The sequence below is a fragment of the Coturnix japonica genome, chromosome 19, assembly GCF_054131305.1.
Source record: "Coturnix japonica strain WE chromosome 19, WE-NBRP24, whole genome shotgun sequence".
Lineage (NCBI taxonomy): Eukaryota > Metazoa > Chordata > Aves > Galliformes > Phasianidae > Coturnix > Coturnix japonica.
The window spans coordinates 1,002,688-1,030,390 of record NC_140681.1 but is presented as its reverse complement, the minus strand read 5'-3'; the positions used below and the strand labels follow the sequence as shown (position 1 = coordinate 1,030,390).

At 48.5% G+C, this 27,703-nt stretch overlaps 1 protein-coding gene across 1 annotated transcript; it reads right to left on the bottom strand.

The window, feature by feature from the left end:
- Positions 1-1,183: 1,183 nt before the first annotated feature.
- On the bottom strand, positions 1,184-22,220 carry SACK1C (scaffolding CK1 anchoring protein C). The gene is made up of 4 exons (XM_015881338.3): positions 21,542-22,220; positions 14,901-15,068; positions 11,576-11,700; positions 1,184-2,526 (listed from the first exon to the last, which is right to left on the bottom strand). Exons 1-4 carry the CDS (start codon positions 22,085-22,087, stop codon positions 1,602-1,604), a joined length of 1,764 nt encoding a protein of 587 aa, XP_015736824.3. The 5' UTR covers positions 22,088-22,220; the 3' UTR covers positions 1,184-1,601.
- Positions 22,221-27,703: the final 5,483 nt, after the last annotated feature.

The window sequence follows — 27,703 nt, the reverse complement described above, 5'->3', positions numbered from 1 at the left end:
GATGGCGGAAGGAGCGGGACAGAGCGGCCCCGGGAGCCAGGAGGAACAGCGCCCCCTGCGGGACGGGAGTTGCTGCTTCCCCGCCGCCCGGATGGACGGGAGCCCTCGGCACCGCACGGGAGCGGCTGCAGGAAAACGTGCAGCGTCAGCTGCCGTGTGCTGCTCCGTGTGCTGCTCCGTGTGCTGCTCCCAGCCCCGCCTGCAGCCCACCGACCTGCCGTTCCAGCCGTAGCCGCAGTGCCGCCCAAGGGCAGCCGCCGCCAGTGTCTTCGTGGTGCGGCACGGCACGGCACGGTACAGCACAGCACGGCACGGTACAGCACGGCACGGCACGGCACAGCACTGCACGGCACAGCACTGCACAGCACGGCACGGCACGGCACAGCACGGCACTGCACAGCACAGCACAGCACGGTACAGCACAGCACGGCACAGCACAGCACAGCACTGCACAGCACGGCACAGCACTGCACAGCACGGCACAGCACAGCACAGCACTGCACAGCACGGCACAGCACTGCACAGCACGGCACAGCACAGCACAGCACTGCACAGCACGGCACAGCACAGCACAGCACTGCACAGCACGGTACAGCACAGCACGGTACAGCACAGCACAGCACTGCACAGCACAGCACTGCACGGCACAGCACTGCACAGCACGGTACAGCACAGCACGGTACAGCACGGCACTGCACGGCACAGCACGGCACGGCACAGCACGGCACAGCACAGCACAGCACAGCACAGCACTGCACAGCACAGCACGGCACAGCACAGCACAGCACAGCACTGCACAGCACGGTACAGCACAGCACGGTACAGCACGGCACAGCACAGCACGGCACAGCACGGCACGGCACAGCACGGCACGGCACAGCACGGCACTGCACAGCACAGCACAGCACGGCACAGCACGGCACAGCACAGCACAGCACTGCACAGCACGGTACAGCACAGCACGGTACAGCACAGCACAGCACAGCACTGCACAGCACAGCACTGCACGGCACAGCACTGCACAGCACGGTACAGCACAGCACGGTACAGCACGGCACTGCACGGCACGGCACAGCACGGCACAGCACAGCACTGCACGGCACAGCACAGCACTGCACGGCACGGCTCGAGGCCCTGTCTGAGCTCGCGCTGCCCCCCACGCAGCAGGAACCCAACACGGCTGTTTGCAGCAGAACAGCGCCTTTATTTCTAACATGGCCCCGTTGGATCATTTCGTGTTCAGCAGGTGGACAGAGGACAGGGATCGCTCGGTACAGCGACAACACGGCTCACCCTGCAAACCTGCAGTGCCAGTTTGCAGCTGTTGTGGGTTTGGGGGGATGTGGGTAAGAAGCACGTAGCACTGGACATCAGTTCTGTCACATTGCCCCTCTCGCCATCATCTCGTAGCTGAAAATCTGAGTTGTAGTTGCTAATCTCATCTGAGTCTATTAGAAACTGCAGCGTAACACAGACACCTTTTAATAGGAACAAAACCGATTTCCCACCCCATACTTTGATTTCAAGCCCCAGATGCAATGATTGGTGGCAACCACTTGAAACTAAGACCAAAGGACACAGCAGAGCCCAGGAGAACCAGCTCAGAGTTCGAAGCGGCTGTGTATGTGTTTGGATTTTAACTTGTTGTATTTGGTGATCAGATCCAGTTTGCTGTGCCCGAGAGTCATTCTTTTCTCAGCCCCATACGCGCTGCTCTTATCCGACAGCATGTCCTCAGTGAGTTTATCATAGGAAGGAACTACAGGCTTTTTCTCACGCTTTGGCTGGCTGTACGGAGACAGCAAGTCCAGTTTCCCCTGTCCAAAGCTCTGTCTTTTTTCCATCCCATACAAACCGCTGTCATTTTCTGCTGTTGGTTCCCCAGAGGCAGCAGGAGGCCCTTTCTGCTTCGCGCTCGTGCTGGTGCTGTTGGTGCCTTCTGAAAGGCACTGCTGTGTTGGCTCCTGTGTCAGTGTAGAGCAGTGGCTGCTGTTAGCCCTGTCATCTCCTTGGTAATTAGGTTTGTAGGAACCAAAGACAGGAGATAGCTCTGGCTGCAAGAATGTCCTCCCTGCCATGAGATTCTGTTTGTGATACGGCGTGGATTTATTTGGAGGACTGTGAGCTGAGTCTGGTGGTTCCCCTTGCTGCGTAGGGCAAACGGGCTTCAGAGACGTATCATCCTTCCCCTTCTTGTCACCAGAATCAGGGCTCGGATCTTGCCTGTCCTGGTGAACGTTGTAGTTGGAGTTTTTCATGAAGGGAGACATCTTGATGCTTTTGATGCTGACATTGGAGAGGCTGCTGGAGGCGCTCAGGGTTTCTGCGTCATTCACGCGGATGGGTTTCAAAAGGAAGTCGGGAGCTTCTGAGGTGATCTGAAATGAGGCGTCTGGCACACAGAAGCTGGTCACAGCTTTGGACTCTGCGTACAAGTACTGAAATTCCTTGTCAAACTCTGCGACTATCTGGCCACGGAAGTGGGTCGCCAGGCTGGTGTGGACTTGGCTGCAAAGCCACGTGAAGCTGCAGGAAAAGAAAAACAGAATCACGTGTAACTCCTGTTCATACAGACACCCTAGCACCCTGCCCACTGACAAGCATCTTTTCCCACTCCCATTCAGGTGGTGGAGAACACCAGCAAAACATTCATGGGCAGCCTTGTCAGTCTGTGCAGGAGGTGTGGGTTGTATCCATTGGGCAGCAGCAAGGAGACCTCCAGCTGTCTGACGATGGACAGGCTGTGGGTCATTGAAACATGTGGCATTCATAGAGTCATAGAACATTCTGAGTTGGAAGAAACCCACAAGGATCATCAGGTCCACCTCCTGGCTTCACAGAGGATTACCCAAAATTCAAACTCTGAGAGTGTTGCTCAAACTCTTCTTGAATTTTGTTTCTATAGGGTTCTGTTTCTATAGGGTTGTTTCTATAAGGCTCTTTCTGCCCAGCTTGCATTGCGGACCTCCTAGCTCAGCATTTGTCCTGTACAGTGCACCATCCTCTTTCATGGAGTGCAAGGAGAGTGTTTTGGGGGGATATCAATACATGCCTGGACTCCCCTTTTCTTCCCTTGCTTTAACATGTCCTTCGTTCTCATGTCCATAAGACCTGATACATGGTGGACTTGAGGGGGCTGCTCAGTGAGGAGGGAGGGTGAGGAATGGAGACCTCAAGCACTGTCCTGAAGAGCAGAGGAGGTGTGCAGAGCCCCACAGGGACACCACAGGACAGGAAAACCGATGTTGTTTTCCTTAAGTATTGCTGTGAGGTTCTCCAGACTCATTTCATCTTTTCCTCACCATCCAATTAAGAAAGATGAGGTGTTAGAAATTAACCTGAGTCCATTGCTTGGCAAGTCTCGTGCCTGCTCTTGCAGTACAGGGTGCTGGGATCCTTTGGGGGAGCTTGTTATACTCATAAAAAAAAGCCCACCATTTTGTCCCAGCTGATGAAGCATTTTCACTCACTATCAGTCTGCATGTTTGCCTTACCTGTTTAAAGCCATCTGGTGTTTCTGCCAGCTGTAACTTAAAGAGCTCTCTGCTCCCCACTGCACATCTACTGATAGTAATCACATTTCTCCTCCCAGTCCTCATTTTCCCTGATTAAACAGGGAAGCTTCATCTGTATGGTAAACTCCCCAGGCTGCTGGTCATCCCAACCCTCTGTTTCTTCCTTTATTCTTACTGTAGTAAACAGACTAATTGTGTTGAATGAAACAGGAGCAATGTGGGCAGAAGTGCCACCTTAAGGCTGCACTATCAGTTGCTAAAGCAAGATAGTGTATCTTGACTCACAAGAGTAGGGTGAAATCACAGAAGCCATGGGAAAGCAATTGCAATGGAAGGTTGCATTTGTTCCCAAGTAAATGCCATCTCAGGACAAGATGCTGACACTGTGTTCTGGAACCTCATCAATGTTTATGTTACAATACAGCTATCTGGGAACTCAGAATAGGAAAAGCAGCTTTTGGTTTCTTCCTGAGCATTACACAGTCATTACGGTTTGTAATGATGTAAGTCACAAATTACAAAAGGCATAAGAAGTAACGCTCAGTAATACTCTGTGGGGATAATGCATGGTCCATGGGCAAGCTAAGAGACCACCTCTGCATTGGTGTTTACTGTGGGAGCTTGGGATGGTCCCAGGCCTGAACCCACCTATATACAGAACAAGAGAATGAGTCTCACATTGAAACCTATGTGGAAGAAGTTATATATATCAGCAGAACATTCACAGGACCACTTAACATTAACTTGAGAGTGCCAAAGGGCAAAGCAGCTCAACAACTTACTACCTCGGATGTGTAATCTCTCACTTGAAAGTGCCTTAATTATCAGGAAGTTGCTAATGAGATAGATTTTTTTTTTCATGTTCCAGACCATTGAGACTCATAACCACACAACACAAATTAGCAGAGACTCTACTAAAGAATAGAATTAATGGTCGCGTAGGTAAATACAATATAATAAGAAAGGTGGCTTTTGTAAAGGAAAGTCATCTCCTACAAAGCTATATGAGTTCTTTGAAGAAATCTGAGAGCCCAGACAGGGGAATTGCATGTAGTCCTTATCTACTTCCTCAAAGGCATCTGTCCCAGGAGCTCTGCCTGGCTCCCAGAGATGCTGCTGTTCCCAACTGTGTTACTTACAGCTATGGCCCTTCTGTACAGGAGTGCTGTGTCCACACTTTATAGTGTTTTGAACCCCGGATGCCTCAGTGCAGGGCTGACCCTGCAGTACTTTGTCACCCATAGCATGACACAGACTCTATTTGAAGTCATCTACTGAGAGATCTATCAGCTGATGACCATGGGCCATGAAGCTGTTGAAGCAGCTATAGGATGCTTGCACAAACACCCGAGCTCACTTGAACTCTTCAGAACCACAAATGGGTTAATAGGACTGAGCAGCCATGTCCTGGAGGGGCAGGACTGCATCCCTCAGATTGGGAGCACCATCCTGTGAACCATGGGAATAATCAATTGAAAGACAATGCTGCCATCACTGTCCACCCAGAACTACCACTTTGGATCACGAGGGTTCAAAAGCCATAGGATCTTCGTGCCGTTATTTGCATCCGTAAGGGACTGTTGCGCAGGGAGAAGTCAGCTGCACATCGCCCCGGGGAAGGGACGGCTGGAGGGCAGAGCAGCCCCCCTCGGCCTCCCGGCTTTGCAGTCAGGCGGAGCGGCAGCAGAGCCCCGCACAGCGCCGTGCAGCGCAGCGCTCGGCCGGGAGATGGAGATACAGCATCACCAGGAGGGCAGCGCCTGCTCCGCGCGTTTCACACGAGGTGCCGGCTCAGCAGCATTTCTGACAGCGTCAAACCTCCCTGTGTGCCCCTGCGGGACCGCACGGCGGCCGGGGATGCCGCTGCCTTCTCGCAGCCGTGCTGTGCAGTTGCCCTGCGGTTCTTCGTGCCCAGCCGTTCTTGCAGCAGTTTTTTTCCTCTCTTTTTTCCCTATTACACATCTGTATTGTTTTCTTCCTGGACGCTGTCTGCCAAGGTTTTCTGCTCACACTCTGTGCGCCCAAACAGCCTCTGTGCATCATTTCACTCATCGTTCAACACAAGCACAAGTACTACATTACACACACTTACTATACATACTATTTCCAGACTTTTAATTTCACATTCCATTTCCTTTCTAATATCTGAGATGATAATAACCTGTTTTTATCATAAGCTCTTTAAGCTTGTTTCCAATGCATTTACAATGATTTTCATCCCTCTTTTTACATCTTTTATATATAAATATATAAAAAAACATTACAGTGCAATGTATTCAGTTAATTTGGGCATCCCGTCCTGGTTATCCCTTATTGCTTATTCATCCTCACCACACTATGCCTCGTCTCTTCCTTCTGGATTCAGTTTTTATTTGCACACCTGAGGGCTTCCTCCTCTTTGATTTGGTGTGCTCTGCAAAGCTTTACATCATGTATCTGCTGGCATTTCAGTGCTTTACATTTCAGCCTGGAGTTCCCTGGCTGATGCACTGTGCTTTCCATTCCCTCTGCACTCACTTTCTGCTTAATGGCCATTCATTTCTGAAGGTGACTGCTCACTGGGTTAGATCTGGAGCTCTCTCTTAAAAGCTCTTTCCTCCTGTGTGGGGCACGGCTACCTGAAGGCATGAGCACTTCTCTCCTGAGGAAACACCGAGACTCCTCCAGCTTCAAACCCTTGTAGCTTTACCTTCCCTCTGCCAAACACCTGTGTACTTCTTTTTGCCTTCCTTTGTGCTGAAGCCAGAGGTGGAGTTTTGTAACCCTCTCTTGGCTTCCCTAATTTTTCAGTTTCATTGGTCATGTCAGCTTTGAGCCCAAGCACTGAGTTTCTTTCAGGATGATATAGCAAACAAAGAGCTCCTTCCTCCTCGTGCCACTGGCAGGACGTATAGCTGCACTTTGACCACCTTCCATTTTCAGCTGAGAACCCTCCTCTAGGGCAGCACAAACAGCCCTGTAAGTGCCTTCAGGCTGACAGTCCCACCTCCTTTCTCTACTCTTTGCCTGGCAAATGTTTACTCAAGTTTTCCTGCTCAAAATCCTGTTTAGCTGTAGCCCCATTTGCCCTTCGGCTCCTCTTTCATCTGCTGCCCTTGTAAATCTGTTTGTACCCTTCACTCTGTCGGGTTAAAAGGAAGTACTATCTCTTTTGGTGCCCAGAATGATACCAACTAACTAGATACTATTATATTTAGAATTTTAGATGACTGCTTTTTCTGGATGTCTGCTTAGCTCAATGAGCCTTGTTTTCCCTTTTCTTCATCAACAGGAAACACAATGGTAAAGAAGGGAAGCAAAGAAAAAATCAGAAGAGGGAATCTTATGGCTGGGGAGAGGTCAGAAGTTCAGGTACGAAATGAGTACCTATGTGAGGAGAAAGTATTCTCTTCTTACAGATGAAGAATTAAGAGACACCGAATATCTGAGTAGTCAAGAACAGAGAAAGATAATACCTCCCTGCAAGAAAGGGTGTGGGCAGACCAAACACCTGGATGGATTCACTGTCAGCATTGGAGAATGTACTGAAACTTGGGGGGATCTCAGCTCTGCTACTATTCCATGTCTGCACAAGCAGCTTTGTGAATGAGTGTGCACCCATTACATCAGCAAATCAGATCTGATAGGGAGCAACTGCATGGGTCTGAATTTGAAAAGGGTCCTGAAATAGACTTATGTGGTTCAACAGGGGAGTACTCAAAGTAAATACATGTGGGAAGGCCCAGGAAGGGTGATGGCAAAGAACGAAGATGGGATGAAGGACAGTAGGATGAAGGGTGGAAGAGGCAGTTGTATGGAAGTTATGGAGCGCAACAGAGAAGCCAATGGTCAACACCTGTAATCAGTTCCCACTGATGATACAGTGTGTCTTGGGTGAAAAGTAAAAGAGCATCAAGGTAGGAAGCTGAAAGCAAACAGGATCTTCTTGGTAGCCTCATAAAATGCTCCCTCTACCACATTTAGAATGGAACAGAGAAATAAAAGAACATTTCAGTACATGGCTATGGAAATTATGTTAGGAAAAGGATGGCAGGTTCATAAGGAACTGAAAAAGTGTGGAACATAGTAACTGTATGGAAGAAAGCTGAATTTCATCTTAACCAGAATAAGATGTGACTGCTGCATGATGTAACACAGAAAATCTATGGAGGATTTTCTGAATCTGAATCAAAGAATCTGAAGCAAAGCTGGATGTGGCTCTGGGCAGCCTGGTCTGGTGGTTGGTGACCCTGTATGGAGCAGGGGGGTTGAAACCAGATGATCATTGTGGTCCTTTTCAACCCAGGCCATCCTATGATTCTATGATGTGCGTAACAGTTTGAAACTGCCTACTCAAACTTAGGAATAAAAGCAAAAACATGTTCTGATGTAAGGACAGGAGGAAAGCAATGAAATGCCAGTAAGGATTTAGAGTCAATGAGTAACACCTGAGAAAATAAAGCTGTGTTTAGAGAAGTGGTCAGTGTGGAGCAGCCAGGTCAGATATACACACATCCACAGCTTTTCTAATCTAAAGGAACAGATATTGTGAGATGCCTGAGCTGGAAAGATGACTTTGACACAGCAATCATCTCAGAAAGGGACTGGGGAAAAGAAACTGAGGAACAATGTAACTGAAGTATAGAAGTTTTACAGGAAGAATGAATAGGGAATATGTTGGCTGGAGCAATGACACAAAGCATTAAAGAAAAATAAGTCAAATAATGTAAATAATGCAACATCAAATGAAATATTTCCCTGCTAGATTAAAATTCCACTCCCAAATATGGAAAATATAGGAGTGGGTCTGTATTGTGAACAACAGAGAGCACTGACAGTACATATGATGTGCTAAGGGACCTCTGCTCTGCTCAAGGCAAAGGAATATAGTCAGTTATATCCATGTTGAATAGGGGCCGTAAGTAGGAGAGCTGCAGAAACTGCATTTTGTCCTCTATAAATGACTGCTTTGGGGAGAAACTAACCAGAAAACAAACAAAAGGAGAAACAGCTCCTTTGGAAATGCCACTCTGCAAAAATAACGATGACATACACCTATCAAATATACTTTTGGGAGGAAAGTGATCCACAACAGTAATGTTTAACTGAAAAGAGAAAGTGGGGAATGCTATTAATAAGAAACTTAAATGAGTAACCAAAGAGGTTAACTGCTTGAGGCAGCAGGAAGATTGTTTAAAGATGCTATATTGGAGGCTCAGAGCAAACATACCTATCAAAATAAAGACAAGTTAACAGATCCAAATGTCACCAGAGTCCAAAGGCACAGTAAGAGAAAACACTAAAATAAATAGCCTTCAAAAAATGGAAGTCAGCAATTTTCCAATTATTAACCAGAGAATAACCTATCATTTCAAACTGAACATGGTAACAGAGGAATGGAAGTCATCAATATGAACCTTTCAAAGAGCTACTGGAAAACTACGAAGCAGCCAGGCTTATTTCCATACTGAACAGACTGGTAGAAGCAAACAGAAAGTAACATGATGAGATGCATAAACACCTATAATCATAACGCTGAAGACTCAGCATGTTTTTGTGGAAGGAAGCCATGCCTCAAAGCCTGCTGCCGTTCTTTGAAGGAGGCAGTGAGCACACAGATGTGTATGACCTGCATGGTGTAGGATGGATGAATTTACAGAGACCTGGATGCGGTCATTCATTGAGGACTCTTAGAAAGATCATGGAATACAGAAGAAAGTCTTCCTAAGGAGTTGACTGAAAATGGGAAGCAAACACTAATGATAATTTTAACGTACCCACTGGAATACCATAAGTTTTGGAAGGTTATATGAGAGCAGTTTGTACCCAACAAAATCGTGCTGGGAAAACTGGATAATATAAGAAGCAGTGAAAGGGTTTTATGGTATAGTGACACAATGGTAGAGAGTCATCGCAGTGGTCAGAAACAGCAGGCTGGGAACTGCCACAATGGAGACAAGGGGAGATGTCCCCCTTACACCCATGCTGAAGTATAGTGAGTGGGGATATCCTGACCTCCTCACGCAGTTCCGGTCAATTTGTCTCTCAAAAGACAATAATCATGATTAAAGGTCTGGAAGTTCTGCATGAGAAATGACTAAAGAGCTGAGGATACTTCAGCTGGGATGATTCACACAGGGATTATAATGGAGGAAGACGAAATCATGGATGCAGTCAAGGAAATAAATAGAGAACAGTGATTTACTGTTCCCGAGTTATGGAAATTTGGGGGCACCAAGGATAATTGTACAGCAGTAGACTTAATGTAAACACAATAGATCACTTCACACAAAGCATAAATTAAATTGCATAACTCACTGCCAGAGGGTGTTGTGAAGGCCAAAGGCAGAACAATCAAGGTGGGAAAAGTCTGCTGTGGGAAAGTGGCCATGAAGAAGCACATACAACATCCAGCCCCAGAGGTCCTGAAGCCTCTGATCCTTGCGCACAAGTCTCCTGAGTGAAGCATTTGGCTTTATTCAGGAATTGCTCTCATCCTTTGAATCTTGTTTTCCCAACTGCAGGGAGAGTAATCTATCTATCTGCTATACTTGATACAGTGCCAAGCTGCAGTGCACCCGATTTTCTCCTGTGGAAACTTATCTGTACAAATTCTATAGACAGACAATTTCTTACAGTCCAGAACACGGGGTGGTTGGTGGGACAGCAGGGGATCAGGCAAAAGGCTGTATCCAAGTGAGCAGCTCTTCTCTACAACATGAGAAGATCCAGATTCAGTGATCCAGAGAGAGCAAGCAGGGATTGGATCCACAGCCCTGCTCCAGGCCATCAGGGGAGGAACTGACCCAGGGAACTGACCTGTGTTTCAAGCAATCCCCAGACTCAGGGCAAGAGGGAAATTAACAAAGTGTTCCTACAGCTGTGGAGGTCAGCCCAGCAGGCACATGCCCAAATAGCCATTTAAAATGAGTGCTTTCAGTTATCCGAGACCCCGGTGCAGTCAAAAGAGATGGAGTGATGTTTCCAGGCACCCCTCCCATCTTAGATCCTTGTCTTAGCATGGCCAAAATGCCTGCAAAGGCACTACTCTCCATACTGTTTAAATGGAGAACTGCCATAGCCAGATGAGATCGAGTGCTTCTGTTTTTTTAGTGGCAGAGTTTGGTAGAAGGATTCCTTTATGCTCAGGTGGTGATGCCAGAAGTAGGGAAGTGCAGCTTGGAGCTCCAGCACCGGTGGCTTGCTGGATGGGTACTGGCTCTGGGTAGGGGATAGAAAAGAGTGAGAAAGGAGAGAGAGCAGCGTTCAAGGAGACCTGGTGGAGGGAGGGTGAAGTATTGCTGGGCACCAGCAGAAATGGCCAAACAATCCGTGCTGGGTAGTTGCAGTGTTTGTGGTGGGTAGTACAGTGTGCAACAGCATGAGGCAGGGTGAGACTAGAGCAATATGCAATTACTTCCCAGAATTAACTAACCTAAATGGTTTGGCCCATAAGAAAAGATGCCATTCAGGATGTGGGCAGGAACGATGTGTGAAACTCAGTTCAAGAGGCAGAAGTGGAAGAGCCACTTTGTAATGCTGCTCACAGTGTGATTTCAACCCCATGGTGGGAGAGAGCAATCTAAATAAGGGTATAGCACATGTATATTCAACTTCAGGAAAGGTAACTGGGAAAAAAAGCTGACTGTACAACAGCAGCTGAAAAGTTCAATGAAAGCTGGTCACTGTCAGGAATAATAGATCCAGAACAGATCCCAAAGGGAATAAGTATGGAAGCAGTCCTCAACGTGCCTGATACAAACACTGTGTGTACTGTGGGAGGAAAGATGGGGCGTCATCTGGCCCAGCAGGGAATTTTTTACATCATTAAGAAATTAGGTGATACTCAGAGACAGTTGTTTGCAGGAGCTGTCAGTGTTGGCAGACAGGCAGTTAATGCTATCTGAGAACAAAACAGCAAAGTGAGGCAAGCTTATGGCGTGAGGGATGAGGCACCAAAGTGAAAACTGACATTTATAAGGGTGAGATGAAGAGGAACAGCTGCACATCTTTATCACAGGGAAAAGAAAACAGGAATTATTCAGCATTTTGCAGCATCAGCAGCTACTGTTTTTTCTCACCTGTATGTACCAGCAACAACTTGATCACAGTCAATCAGGATAAACTTCTCCAGAACCTGGCCTACAAATTTCTTGCCTGCTTTGCTGTAGTACGTGTCTCCACTCAGACATCTTATGCGCATGTTCTGAAACCAAAGAAAGCAGAGATGGTAAAGGATCACACACTGAACCAAACTGGAATGTTCCGCAGTTCATCAGCAATGGAATCTCATGCAGGATTGCTGTGCCCAGAAGTAGAATGCAGCACGGCAGCATTTGCTGGGTCCCACATCCCACATATTTGATCACAATGCAACACTTCTATGAAATAAAAATGCCAGCAAATGTGAACAAGTTGTGCTTAGGTACAAATCCTGCTGTGTAAAAAAGGAATAAGAAAATAGAAAACTGGAGAATTCAGTGATCCTACAGATCATTTCTGAAGTATGTGAGCCTAAGTCCAGTTTGCTCCAGAATATTGCTAATACTCAGCTACATTCACTCTACATTAAAGCTAATTTCAGGCCCCAAATACCTGCTTTTCCATCCAACTGAGTACACTGCTCTGATTTTCTATGCTGACAGGCTTCTTAAAAAACATATTGCTCAGTATAAAAGATTTACAGAAAAGACCGTCCGTGTTTTAGGAGTTACCTTCATCAGTATATTTAAAAATGATATCAACATTTTTTGTGTCTGCATTCAGGTGAAACAAGCTGATTCTCACCTGTCTGAAGAGCTTCCCTCATCCAACTTCAGCCATGAAACATCCTGTCCAGCACAAAAAAAGGAAATGAGGCTCCTGGTATCCAACAGAAGCCTTTGTCTTAAGGTGAGGTTTTTGCCAATAATAGGAGTTATTTGCACCTCAGGTGGGGCAAACAGGAGAAGAGAACAGCTGCTGGAAGCAGTTACTGGGCAGGTCTGTAGGAAATGGTGCCAAACAAAACAACTCAAATAAGCATCTGTGAGGCTGCACCTCCAGGCACCTGCCAGCCCATCCCCTTCAGCCCCTCCAGGCCAGTTCATGGCCACCTGAAGTGGCCTTGGCACACCAGGAGCTGCCATGAACTGTCCCCACTGCATTTGGGCAGGCACATCTTGCTGTGGGCAGCTCATCCTTGCCCAGTGCCAGCATCTACAGATGGAACCCTGTGCCTGCAGCGGTCACTACAGGTGGCACAAGCTGCCAGGGCTGTTTTGCTCCTCTGCAGAGGTGGATTCTGGCCCACACCACGTAGCACCTTTCAGTCCAGCCAGAATACAGTTTTTAACACCCACTGGCAGGCTGAAGATAAAGGACAAAGGTGTAGATGCGGCTTGAAGATTTTCAGGCTGACCCCCCAGGTGACCCTGCTTTGAGCAGGACGCTGGACTTAATGACTTCCTGAGGCCCTTCCAACCTGAATTGTTCTATGGCGCTACGAAAAGCCACCACGAGATGCTGAAATAGAGCAAGATACACTTGGGGAGGTGATCACCTAATCCTGTTGTCATCCAATTTAGGATTTTTCTTTCTTCCAGTGCTGAGGTTTTTGTAATAGTGGTTCTCACAGAGAGGAGCTTCCTCTCCCTCCATGTAAGTTGAAACAACTACAAGAGATATCCCATAGATTTATTTCCACACTTCACCTTCACTCCCTCTCTCCTCTCCAAGGCTGGATGATTTTCTGACATCTGGCTCAATTTGTCCATCCTCTTCTTCCCTTTGCGAATACTGACCTTCAGCTGCCCAAGCAAGATGAGAATCCTGCAGTCTTGAAGGACACCCAGACCACCATGTGCCACTGCCACTCAGCTTACTTTTAGCCTCAATACAAGTCCCTTTGAAAAACATACAACAATCTTCTGCTGGGACCACTGCCAATGCTTGATGCACTACTGTCAGATCTGCTGATGATCAGCAGCAAGATTCAACACCATTACGCTCACACAAAGTACTTAGAAGTAAGAAAATTCCCCATTACACTCAGAGTTGTCATTAATTATTCCAGATGGAGATATACCATCATATCCGGTCTTAACCCAGAACCACAAATAAAATATGTACATTCATTCCAGTTAGATGTGAATATCAAGCACGTGTGTTAATGTACTGATTGAGATGCAGCAGCCTGAGGGGCACTTCACATTAAAACCCACAGATGAGTCACTGAACGGGGGAGGCAAGCGTTAATTAGCCATTAAAGCACAAGACAGGACATCAGGTCTAACAAAAAGACATAGGCATCTCCATGGATATAAACCAGTGCTAATTTTAATTTAAAACAATGGCTAGATTCTTGGAGAAGAAGCAAATAAAATAGATTTTGAAGAAGTGGAATTTATCTGGATATATAAATGATAGGTTATATTAGGGTGATATTAGGGATGCATTTGTTTATGAAACCAAACATGCTCTGGCAAGAAGTAGTTTTCTCTAATAGCTGCCATGGCAAGAGGCAAGATGAAATGGATCTGGCTTGTGAGAAGTGAGAAAGGACAGAGCATCACCAACATGGGGAAAGAAAGCTGCATCTCTAAAGTAAACCTTGTGTAGGCATGTTGAAAATGAGGGGAAAAAATGAGGATGTTTGCAATTGTATCTATCTGTATTTAAAATGCTGTAAAACAACATTTTTGAGCTTTCCCAAGGTGAGGGAAAGATGAACTGGATGGCTGGAAAAGTACCAGCCCCTCCTTCCAGGGAAGGCATGAAGGAAGGAGCACAGATGGTAGTGTTGGCCTTGTAGGACTAACAAATGACATCAAAATTGTCCTCCACTGGGAGGTGACAGCCAGAAAGGTTACATGGGGGCAGCGTGATACCAGGGGACATTTCTGAGCCTGAGGGTTTCTGAGACAAGAGTGCTTGTTTCACTGCAACATTAACTCCTAGAGCTCACCTGCTCTGGACACCACACGTGGTTGCTGATGGATACCCCAGTGAGTGGGGAATCAGGCTCTTCACAATTCCTTCATGAACTTGAGGGCCAAAAAGCCAAGCCAAGAAATAAATCCTGTCCTGACATTTTTAACTTCTGGTTTTACACCGAGTGCGTCAATAGGGCTAGGATAAAATGGTGGATTCTGCATCAAGACATCCAAAGGGGCACACAGCTTTCCTTCCCCACACTTTGCCACAGAGCTGCACTGCAGCATTTCTGGACAGAACCTAAAGCTGATCTGAGGGATCTCAGGGATCTGAACTAAGAGCCATTTAAGTCTTGCAATTCGGTTTCCAAGGGCAAGGACTGAGAGAGGTCAGTGGGCAGGTCCCCAAGGCCGGGCAGAACTAATAGTACAATCAATTTTTTTTCTATTCCAAGGCTCGGTTATCACATGCAGAGTGTGACTGAAAACTCACCGGGAAACTGTCCTGAGTGAGAGACATTTTATTGCACATCTCCACAAAATGCTTCAAGTACTCTTCGTCCAGGATCAGGTAAACAGGAACGTGCCGTCTGCTTGAGGCCTCCAGCAGGTCACACAGTATTTCCATGTCTGTGAACAGATCCATCACAATTGCTATTACCTGAATGGGAGAAAAAGAAAAAAAAAAGGACAGTTGAAATCTCACACAAAATGTACTTTAAACTAAGAATTCAGTATTTAAATCCCCAAAGCTAGAGTATCAATGGCCACATGAGTGAAAACTGCTTCAGGAACTTTGTGTTTAATAGCCCTTACCCCATGGCAGCAGATAAAGTCACTCAATAACTATGAATACATTCCCTGTCCTGTTGTCTCCTGCCTCATCCATCCGCCCTTCACAGAAAAAAATAGCTGAAAGGGTTATGGACTCATAAACTCAGTGTCACTGGAGCAACAGGTATGTATTGCCTTAAGCAAAAGTGCCAGAAACACAGCAAACAAACAGGAAGAACTGAGACTGACCAAAATCGTGATTCATTTGCTGTAAGAGAGACTCTGCACATGACTGTTGTATTAACCTAGAGGAGCAAGCTTTCTTCACGAGGAGCATGCTGACAGGTAAAGGAGAAGGTATGTAGCTCAAGTACTTGTATGTCCTTGTTCCAAAATCGCATCCTGTGGACACCAAACAGAATCATGGAACATGCTTGGGAAGGGTCCCTTCCCCTTCCCTGCTGGTTGCACTCCTGCTTAGCTCCTTGTCCATCAGTACCTCTTCTAGGACATTCTTCCAGAAAGCTGTTTCCTAGGCTGCTGCTCTGCTGTGTCCTGCTCTGTGTTATTCCTTCCTACAGGCAGGACTGTATATTTGTCTTTCCTAAAATTCATGAGGTTCCCATCAGCCAGTTTCTATAGCCTGTTGACATCCTTCTGAACAGAAATCCTACCTTCCAGCTTACTGACTGCTCTTGATGCCATACAGCCTGCAAGCATGCTCAGTTTGTACTCTGTCCCATCCTCCAGATCATTAGCAAAGACACAAAGCAGTACTGGCTCCAGCACTCATCTCCAGGGAACACCATTAGTTCGGCTTTGAACCATCTCAATGTAACTATGCAGCCCATTTCCTCTCACCCATCTCATGGTCCACCAGTCCAAACCATGTCTTAGCAGTGTGCTGTAAGTGAACTACAGGACACCACATCAAATCTCTGTTCAAGCCAGGGAACTCAGTGCCTGCTGCTCCTCCCTCATCCGCACTGCCTGTCATCTTCTCATGGAAGGGAATTGTGCCAGACTGGTGCCATGTGTGCTGGCGTTCACATTCATATCTTGTTCTTCCTGTACCTGGATTTATGTTCCAGGAGGATTTGCTCTGCGCTTTCTTCCTAAGGACAGAGATGAGGCTGACGTGCCTGTAATTCCCTGGGCTCTCCTTACCACTCTTGAAGACGGGTGTGGTGTTTGCCCTCTTTCCAGCCATGAATAACTTCTCCCAATTGCAATGCCATTCTGAAGATGATAGAAAGTGGCCTCACAATGACATCAGCAGGCTGAAAGAATCTGCCTCGTAAGTAACGTGGAAAAAAATGTATGCATTGTTATACTGAGGGCTGCCTATAGATCACTGGGCCGAAAAGATCACGTGGATGGGGCATTTTACAGGCATCTGGCAGCTGCTCAGAGCTCAGCCTTTGGTGGAAAGGTAGAATCAATGACTACACAGCCATTTTCTGCAAAGACACAGCAGCACAGATATTGCCTATGAAGCCCTTAGAATACACTCATGATGATTTTCATACAAAAGGTGAGAAGGGACCGATGGAAGAGGTGTTCTGAATTTGACTCTGTCTCTAAGCAGACTGGTAGTTTAATGTGTGCTTCTAAGCGTGGCCACGAAGTAGCAGTTAAGAATCCCAAGTGTGGAAAGAAGGAATAGCATAAAAATTAAACAACAACAGATTTCAAGAAAGTCCATCTCAAAACACTGAAGATAAGATCTACAAAGAAAAGGGATTGAATTGAAGACCATGGCAACTCATCCTCAACACTGAGGAGAAAAGATAGAGCTGGGAGTGACAGCAGACAACCTAAACATGTTCTCCAAAGATTAGAGGGAAAACAGAGAAAATAGAAGGTAGGTCATAACAAGCACCTAACAAAGTGAGCTGTAACAGAACTAGAAACTTCACAGCACGGCCTGCAACAAGGACGACAGACCAAGGGAAATAAGCCACAAATACACTAGGATGTAAGGAGAAAAGCTGTTCCACTTTTCCTCGCAGAAATACAGCCTGCAGACCAACAGCAAGGAGGCCATTATTTGGATCAGGAGGAGACTGCTGAGATCCATACACTGGTCATCACCATTAGGGATAGGGAGACAGGTTGGAGATGGAAGGGACTGGAAGCAGAGCATTTGCTGAGCTGGAACATTCGCCAGGGCTGATGCACTTCATCTGAGGGTGCTTATGGATGGACAAGGTTTCTGGCTCTACCTGAATTGTCCCCAAAGACCATCTTTTCACATACCTCGAACTTACAGAAGTCCTCTTGCAGGAGACCCCAGGCCCAGCCCACCACAGGGGGATATGAAAGAACACCTTCCTGGAGGCAGGTGTGATCCCAGGCATGTATGTGGGACACAAGGCAGCTGTAGGAGTGATGAACTCTTCCCACAAGCACTAAAAGCCATTCCTACTGGCCAGGCCAAAATCATGTCTCCTCTACCCTCTCTGGCAGATACGAGCTTCAGAGCCTGACCCCAAAAGGTATTTTTATAGTTCATCTTGCTCATATGAGGCTCTAGCAAACCAGGAGCTCATGCTGAAATCCCACCACTCATCAAGAATCAGCCCTGTGAACACTGTGAAGGTAGTGAGCAGTATCTTCAGCTTCTCAAACTGACATGCTGCTGTGCTGTTCCCATTGGGTACTAATGAGATCTGCACAAAAGAGCAGGACTTGGCCCTGTTTTTCCACATTTCAGCCCAAGAGCAAGGATTGCAAGACCAGGCTACTCATCCTCTAATGAAAAAGCATACAGAAAAGACCTATAGCTCAAACTGTGTGGGGCCCCAGGCAGGTCCCTCTTAGACACACTCGCCTCATGATAGTCCAGTTCATCTCCAGCTTAGCTCCTGGAGCAGGTTTAGCCCTGAAGGCAGTCTAAACATGCTTTGGAAAGTCAATACGATGCAGTTAAGAGAGGCTGTTGCTTCTCTGGCCTTGTCTCCTCCACGCTGGGTACCATGTACTATGGGTACCATGTGGGTGCAGCAGGTCATATCACCTCGCTTTTCTCCAGCATTTTTCACAGAATTCAGGATTTTTGCCCAGCAGCACAGCCAGCACGCAGTGCTTGCCACGAGAGGGATGCAGCTGAGCAGGCGCTGCCATGGCTGCCTGTGCTGTCACCATGTGGCACCCAGAGCTCTGGGCTGGGGCACAACCAGCTGCCAAGCAGATCTGCATCTCCTGGCAGTTCTGTGGCAGGGCTCTGGCGTCGCTGCTGGAGCAGGAGCCTCGGGCAGCAGGGCAGCAGCTTGTGCAAGCTGGGTGGAGCCCCACACCACAGCCAGACTCATGTTTTCCAAAATGGGCCTTCACTTGGCATCAGGAAGTGGAAGATATGCTGGCTCTGTTCATGCCCTCCTTGCATGGCAGGTTTGCACCCGGTGGTGCTGGTGAGCACCCAAAGCCAATGCATGGGGACTGCAGTGGGGACATAGGGGAGGATGTGTCCCAGCACAGCCCCACGTGGTGGAGGAGCAGGAGCCCTTGGGGCTGCTTGTACAGAGTATGGGTGCCACAGGGCAGCTGCAGCTCCATTAACATACCCTCCTGGTAAACAAAGCAGGCAGCTCTAGTAATAACAGCAGCTCAAGGTGAAAGTATTAGCAGCCTTTTAGTATCTAAAGGGGGGTCTATAAGAAAGAAGGGGACAGGCTCTTGGGCAGGGTCTCTTGTGACAGGACAAAGGGGTGACCTCTCATTCAGGCTCCTGCATCTCAGGCTTAGAAGCTTTTAAGTCACCCTGGGCTTACAGACCCAAGTGATGCATGTCCATGGGCACAGAGGTGGAAGCTGCAAGGCTAGGGCTGGCTCAGGGCCTTCTCACTTAGACACCCCAACGACAGCTGCCCACGGGCTCTGGAAAATTCACACATTGCCATTGTAGGGTGAAATCATGATATTTCTGCATCAACTTCTGGAAACTCAAACGCAGCAATTACTGCAGTCATCACTTTGGGAATTACAGCACTTAGCAGCACCCCGCTGGGGCTGCCATCTGTCTGGTTTCTAACCTGCACAGCTGGTTTGACTGGTATTTGCCAATAGCAGTGTGGTTTGGGTCATTACCCGTGGTTCTGCCATTCCAAGCAATACATTGCCTCTCTGGGGGGACCATGGAGGACCCTTCTGCTGTCACTCACAAATGCAGACACAAAGGCAGGGTCCAGGGTGTGCAGGAGGAGTGAACGGAGCGCGGGCAGCACAAACAGCTCAGCCAACAGAAGGATATTATGACAGCACTGTGAAATGCAGGCTGAGGTGTGGCTGTGCTTCATCTTCTTATGTCTGCAAAAGGAAAAGCTCAAATCTGAAAATACACCTCCAAAGAAGCTGATAAATGCAGCCAAGCAGAAAAACAAACCGCAGCAGCAGTAAGGACCAATGAAACAGATGCCCATTTTGATCTCTTGTCAGTGTGAATTTGCTGTTGCAAAGTATGCAGAAAGGGTTTGCAGAGCATTGCAAAGCAGCGAGCAGTTCCTTGCATAGCTGCTACTGGCACTCCAGGCAAAAGGTGCTTCTACCTCTGGTGGCTCTTCTAGCACTGACAGACGCAAACCTCACGTCCTTTTGGGTGGTTTGAAGAGCAAAATGACTCAGTAACTGCTTAAAGATGCGTAACTGGGGTTGTGAATGAGCTGGAACTGCCGTCAGTCAGAGTTAATCATGGGAAGTGCTGGCGGGCTGCTAACAGAGCCAGCAGAACTCAGCAGAGAACCAACAGAGAGCTGGAAGCTCATCACCACATCTCACACAGCAGCCAAAAACACTGCACAAAAATCTCCAGCTTGGACACAACAGGCTGAAAAGGGTCAATGACCATCTGAGCCAAGTGAGAACACAAAGCTCAAAGTGCCCTTAGATACAAAAAAGCCCCTGATGTGCAGCCTCTCTGCAGCTACAGGGAAGCTCCTGGGAGCTGGAAAGCAGCAGGGTGTTTTTCAGGTGTTTAAAGGATCAAAATGTTGTCCGAAATCTGAGAAACAAGGGGACGTTCCTTGGAGTCATTCACTTGGTGCATTCGACCATGGCTGTGCCTTAATCCCCACTGCTGAAAAGCGTCACGGGACTTCTCAGGTGATGGAAGCTGCCATAAACCAGGTGCCAAAAGGGTGCTTTGTTGGTTACTTCCTGGATGAAACTTCCTGTATTTACCTACAGGGCATGAAGCACTGCGGCCAAATGGTTCTCCTTTGGGCAAAACTTGCAGATTCCCACTTTGTGCCTGCATTTCATCTGTCGGCTGCTGTTACAGCACTGCCCAGCAATTGGAGCTGCTGCACAGCCCCAGCTTCACCTGCTCGCTCCATTCTGCAGGTGGTGGTAAAGATAACACCTTCCTCCTTTCTGCTGTCAGCATTCTGGACACAGCTATTGCCCAGGCTTAGCAGTCCTGCAGTTCCTGCTTTCTCTACTGGGCATTTAAGGAATGGCTGTATAGTGAAACAAGAAATTATCGAGGTGATAAGAGTAATTACCCAGGAACTGACTGATTAGAAGTGAGCTTTGCACTGGAAGTTAACTCAATATCCCCGAAGTTGTGAAATAAAATAACAGAAAAGAAAAATGAACACGAAAGAGACTGAAAGAACCATAAAGGTTCATAAAAGCTGGGAAAGTGTCTGAAATACATTGGTCAGAGCGGCTGCTTTAGCACACTGTATGACAGCAGAGTGACAACAAGAAGGAAACCCCCAGCAGGACTGTGCTCAATTGGGAAATGCTGCGGCTGTGCAGTGCTGGTGGCATCCGAGGGATGGAGATCCCACCCAGCAGGAACAGCACCACAGAGCTCCTTCATCCCAGAGCAGCACAGACATCGAGTCTGAAGACATGAGGATGTGTTCTAGCCTACCCCAAAGCACAGGCAGGGCTTCTTGTCCCACAGGTTTGCTCTGGTCCTGCATTCTCCTGCAGAACCCCCCAGTGCTGTCCTCCTGTCCCACCTCACCAGGGGTCCAGAGGCCAAGGCAGCCCTGACCCAAGGCAACATGGTGGGGAACGGATGGTGCACAGCTGTGGGCTGAGCACAGTTGAGCACCAGCACCTTCCTACTGCTTGCTGTGGGCTCTGGTTTTGCGTTCTGCACACCCACGAGCACACACAGAATGCCTTAAAGCACACAGCCTGGATGCCATGAAATCCCAGGGGGAAAGAAATTACAGGGATGGAAAGGAGCGGGAACAGTCACAGATCTGATAGAGGAAGAGCAGTTGCACCACGCCAGGCATCCAGACTGCAGCAGCTCACAGCATGCGGCGTGCAGCTGTAGGACCAGATATTGGGACTTGTGCTGGGACAGAAGACCCCACTGAGCCCACACTGCACTGTACGTACCGTCCGAGCCCGGCTGATCAGAGACCGGATCAGATCCTTAATGCTGTTAGCTTTGTTTCTTTGGAAAATGATGGTGGCTTGAGTCTGGCCTGACATGGTGAGGAGTGGCATCCCCGGCCAGCCCAGCTCCAGCTCTGGAGGGTGCACATCAGACATGAGCGGGAAGTAGGTGCCAGAGGTCAGCTCGGAGTAGAGGGAGGACCTGTCTCCATCAGCAGGGTCACCCTCTTTGTCTCTCCTTGCATTTGGCTCCAGAAAGCTCTGGCTTCTCTGCTGGCTCATATATTCCATGTCCAGGGTGGAAAGAAAAGGCAGCTCCCGTTCCTCGGCGATGGCACTCATGTAGCCGCGCTCCCCCTGCTCCAGGAAGGCATCGACGGCCAGCCGGGCTGTCTCGCTGTGCTGCAGCACCAGCGGGGTGGGCTCCCTCCACCAAGGCTTCTTCAGCTGCTCCAGGCGGTTCTTCAGCGGCCCCGACGCCCCTTGCTGGCTCCCATAGCTGCGGTGGAACTGGGGCCTCACCTCTACTGCCAGGTAGTTGAACATGACCAGAGCTAAGCAGTGCCTCTCCAGCTGCCTTATTCCTCTGAAGGACTCCAGGTAATTTCCGGCCCTCTCGTGCCTTCCTCCCGGCAGGTTCGTTCAGCACTCAGCATCAGCTCCACTCCTTCACGCGTTAATCACCAGGTACGGCCTCCCACCCCAGGGGGAGGAGCTGCTCCCCGGCTCAGCCCCGGCAGCGCTCACCTGGCAGCGGTGCTGGAGATCCCTTCCGATCCCTTCTGCATGGGGTGAAGCTGGGCTCTCCCAGCCGCTCCTTCCCTCTCCCGGTCCCTGATTCATGCACTGCCCTCCCCTCCGCTCCTGACAGGTCCCCACCCTTGGCCAAGCAGGCTCCAACCTGTTCTGTCCCTCCTTGTGCTCACAGTGGAAATGCAGATGGTAAAACTTGTTCCTGCTTGAGATTGGTTCCAAATCAAACTCGCTTCTCGGGGGCAGTTGTAACCATGAATACCCCCAATGGGTGATGGGGCTCAGCTGTCCCCAAAGCATCACTTCTCTCTTGCTCAGCATTTCCTGGCAGTCCAGGTTCTGCCACATGGAGCCCAGCACAGAAACCAAAACATCACCTTCATAGATCATTGGATCATTGGAAGGGGCCCTTAAAGGTCCCCTACTCCAACCCCCAGCCTGTGCAGGGACAGCTGCGGCTCCATTGCTCAGAGCCTTCTTTTGTGTCACAAGGCCCTGGTATTTATCTGGAACGTGGCAGGATCCTCAGTCCAGTCTGTGTCATTCAATACTGCAGGCTATGACAGCAATGGCTCCTTTGGCCTTCCAGCATTTGATTGCCTGGAGGAAGAGACCATTCAAACCGAGTCTGACCCCAGTGCCCTGGGAGTTACAGCACTGCCCACCTTCCGTGCATTTTGGGGCAGGTTAACTCCAGTGTACCAGGAGGTTATTTTTGGAAAAACAATGCAGAGCAGCATTAACACAGGGTTTAAAACACCACGTTAGGAACGTACCCAGAACATAACCCATGCACTGAAGTCCCCAGGCTGCAGCTGGGACCTCCCCCACCCCACACAGCCAACCAGTGCAGAACCGGCTGCGTGGGTCAGCCAACCTTTCATCTACAAGTCACAAAATCTATGGGGATTGAATTCATCCAGGTTAAATTAAGACACCTAAATGCTAAACGTCTGCTCCCTGAGCATCAGCTGGCTACAGTCTGTGGGGATGCACAGCCATGTCTAAGTGAGAACCGCCACATCTGGACACTGTGTTCTGCATCACCACAGCATGGACTACCACTCCCCATTGGCTACAGCAGCAGGGGGACCAGTAGGGGTGGGCTGTTGGGCCCTGGGCTGCTGCAGTCGGGATGAACTCTTACAGTGTGAAGTGCAGGAGCAGAAGTAAAAGTAATGTGCAGTCAGGGGCTCTGAGCTGTGCAAGCTGCAGGTGTGGAGTTTGCTGCTGTGGACAAAAGTTTTGTAAGTGTTAAATAAGTGGTAGAGCCGCTCAGAGAACAGCATAAAGTGGTGAGGTGAACAGACAAACAAGGTAAGGAAGTTAAGGGGAAAAAACCAGCAAAGTAAGCAAAGGGCTATGGCATTCAATGGGCATTTTTCTTGATGTGCTTTCCAGAGTGATAGCATCACCCCATCGAGAACACAGGATATGCACCACCACCATCCTTCTTTCTGCTTTCCTAAAGAGCTAAAGGAGCGTATTTTATTTCTTTTAAACCCACCAGATGTGTGTTTTCTGCCAGACAAACCTCAGCTTACAGTTCTGTGCATGGCTCTCCACTGTCTCCAGCTGGTTTCTAGGGAGCTGCTCTGCCTCCAGGTGCTTCTCATGCACACGAAAGCATGTATGGTGCAAACCTCTCCATCCACAGCTGTCAGCCCAGGATGCTTCAGGTTGCAGGGCAGAGATCTCATGGGCCACCTCACCCTGCAGACGTGAGGAGCAGGTCGGAAGAAATGTGCCATGAAGGTGTTATTTCTCTCTGCATTGAGGAGAGCTCAGGCCGTTGGAGTCAGGGACAGAGGTTTACCATGCAGACATCTAAAATTAGATGAGAGATATCCAGTCCCTGTCTGGGAAAGAGATAAATGTCTATAATTGGCACGCCTTGGTCTGATCACCAGCACAGGATGTGGGAAGCACACGGCTAATATCTGTCAGCTAGAAGTCAGGATCTTATCTGTAAGCGTTGTCTGCGCTCCTCCTGCAGTTAAGAGACAGAGATGACTACAGGTGTTCTGGGTGCTCAGCAAACACAAGCACCTGGCTGGGACAGCGTGGAGGCTGCAGTCAGGAACACAGGAGTTCTGTCAGCTCTGTGCTGAGCACGTGATAGAGAATTTCCAGTCATCTCTTCCTTCCAGAGGAAATAGAAATAGGTTTAGGTACCGGCAGGAAGGGGGTATGAAGGGAAGGATGTGGACAATGAGCAAACCCCCCCAGGATGCCCTGATCCGGCAGGATGTGGAGCAGCTCCTTTTGTCAGTGACGCAATTGTTAATGAGAGATTTGCATCTGCAAGACTCCTTGCTTCCCAAAAGCATGATGGAGGCTTGTACCTCCTGGAAGAGCTGCAGCAGCACGCTGGCACCAGCAGCACCCAACGTCAGCAGCACCGTGCGGGGCCCTCCTACAAGAGAGAAATGTGCCCCTGAACACGGCTGCAGATCTTTCTTGTTTACACCACTCGGCCCCAGGCATAAGCAGCTCTGCTGCCACCTCCCCTGAACTCCCCGGGGTGCAGCCACTGAAATGCAGTAGAAAAACATGGGATTATGCTCATGTGAGCTCCTGCTCTGCATTCACAGTAGAAAGACGAGGCCCACACGTCTCTGCTGTCCCCAAGCAAGCTGCTGAGCAGGTCGAATGACTTCAGCAAAACAAGTACTCCCTCAACATGTTCAGCAGCTTCAGGCAGAACACACATAGGATGCACAGGACATTCAAAAACACAGAGGGAAAGAAGAGCTCACCAGAGCAGTGTGGGAAGGGTCAGGAGATGTTAAACACACAGGTGACCCCTCATGGCACAGACCCACCAGCAGCAGTGATACTCATTGCACGCGGGAATGAGCTGGACGCTTCCCAAGCACAGCACAATTGCCCATGCAGCAGAGCCTCCTACTCCATGCTGAGCCTCAGGGTCCTTCCCATGTCCTCACCAAGCTTCTCAGCCTCCTGTGTAAGCTCCTGCCTTCTTGACCCCTCAGACCATCAGGCAAACAGCCTGAGGCAGGCTGTGCAGCCATGGTGTGCCCAAAAGATGGGGATATTGCTCACACAGGCACACTGCAGCCCTGGTACCATCAGCCCACTGCTAAAGGAGCTGATAACTGCCTTGGGATCACCAGGGCCCTATGTATGAGTCTTGGCTCTGTGCTGCTCAGCAGGTGAGGAACAGGCAAAAAGGAACTCTGATGGGAGCTTGTTTTATGAAAGATTATAAGAGAAATGGGACAAAGCATGGCCAAAAAAAAAAAAAAAAAAAAAAAAAGGTAGGTGGAGAAGGCAGGAGCCTGCACATCTGTGGCACAACTCTTAACAAAAGGGTTAGAAACATGCTTGGTAATTTCTAGGTATGATACACATTTACCATCTCCAACAGCAATGTTCCCATCTTCTTGGTAGAAATCACACACAGCTCAGCTTTGGAACTTGGGATGGGAGATGAATTGCTCTGCACACCTATTGAGCAGATCTGTAAATCTCTCCACATGCTCTCAGCAGTATTTCAGGACACTGGGGATGCACGGAATCTTTATTATGCTCTCAAGATTCAACTTGTGCCAGAGAATGCTGCAGGCAGACTGCACCAAGTCTGTGCTTCTGAACAGAGACCTCCTTTGTGGGGTTGTAATGGCAGGAGAGTACAGAAAGGTATGGGCTTGGGTCACAGGATAAGCCAGCACAGGTCTGGTGCCCACTGCTTCTCAAAGGGCGTCACACAGGGGCACACACCACAGGGACCACACTTGTAGAATCATCCATCATCCTCTCCAACTGATGCTTCTCTCCCTACTGCTGTTCTTCACCTACTCTACATTCACTTAATTTAAAGCTCCAGTGGAAAAATCGACTCTTACTCCATCTCCAGTTTCTGCTCACCTCATCAGCCATGCCCAAGGCAGTATAAACGAGACAGGGCAGTGGTTCAGCCCCATTGCTATGTCAGGAGCCACAGCTCTGACCCGAGGGCTTGGCGTGGCAGGAACATGACTAAAAACTGCACTTTGTGGAAGGTGAGGATAGAAACTGCATTTGAACAGGGCAGGAAACGCACACATCACTGAGGACGCTTGCAATCATCGCTGTAACAGTCTTCTCCTCTTTCTCAAGACAGCTAAGATACAAACACCAACAAGAGGTGTGAACACAGAAATAGAGGGGATAACACAAACTGCAGAAAAACATCCAACCACCCAAAATAAAGATCAGGGATCCAAGGGTACTGGATAGCTGGCCCCAGCCCATCTCAGAATGTAACTGCAGCAAGACATTTCCCAGGCTTGGATCTGCAGGCGCAACACACACCTGCACTCCTGCTGCTGCACAACAGCAGAGTACACCAAGGGTCAGCCCTTGCTTTCTGCTCACAGAAACAAGGAAGTCACAATCTAGCTGAAGTGAGTGCTTGCAGAGGCTCATCTCCCTTGACCTTAAGCCACAGCAGGGGGGAACAATTCCTTTAGAATCTCCAAATTGTGTATGTGATGCAGGAGAGCAGGCTGCGTGACTCAGTGCCCAACATGGCTCCTTCCAGAAAAATGTACATCCATTTATTCACTTAAAATACAGCCAGTGCCCCCAGGCTGCTGGCAATGCATGTTCTCTCTCAAGTACCCTAAACTCTGGTTGTAAAGGTGCCATAAGGTGCAGGCAGTAGCATGTTTGCAGCCTATTGCCATGCATCTCTGAAGAGCAGGAATCACACTTCACATCCAAATGTTGCCTCCATTTAACTAACGGTTGGAAGCAGTCTTCTCTGATCCCGTGCAGCCTCCGGTGCATGTTTCCTCTCTAACAGGGATCACTCTTAATACACAGACAGCACCTACCTTGTTCTCTTAGCGTGCCTCACATGTTTCGGTCTAAAACACACTGTGACCGCTGGTTCGGCTTTGTAACAGTGCAGTGGTTGAAGGCACTTTTGGCAGCAAGATTACAGGCCTTTCCATTCTCATATTAACAACTGCAAAAGGAGATGCCATCAACCACAAACCAGCACCAAGAACTCTGAAGCCTCTTGCCCATAAGCTGAGGGGAAGCTTCATTTTTGGCCATTTGGCTGTCCCACACCCCTACTACCAAAGGCACGTGTTATCCCCCAGCTAATGGCCCCATGAACGCTGCTGCCATGCTGGCTCCACAGCTCTGAGCTGCACTCAGCACCGGGTGCTCTGCATTAGGTGGTGATGTATGTCCAGTCCTTTGTTCCCATGGCATGGATAACACGAGTCCAGGTTTAAATTACATAGCAGGAAAGGGGTTAAAGTTTAAATGGCTGTTTTGTATATGAATTAATGTATGTAGCTTTGAGCCAAAATATCTACCATTAATTTTTCCACCTATTTCAGGAGCAGTAAGATACACAAAGTAAAGTTTATTTTGGTACTTGTTATACTT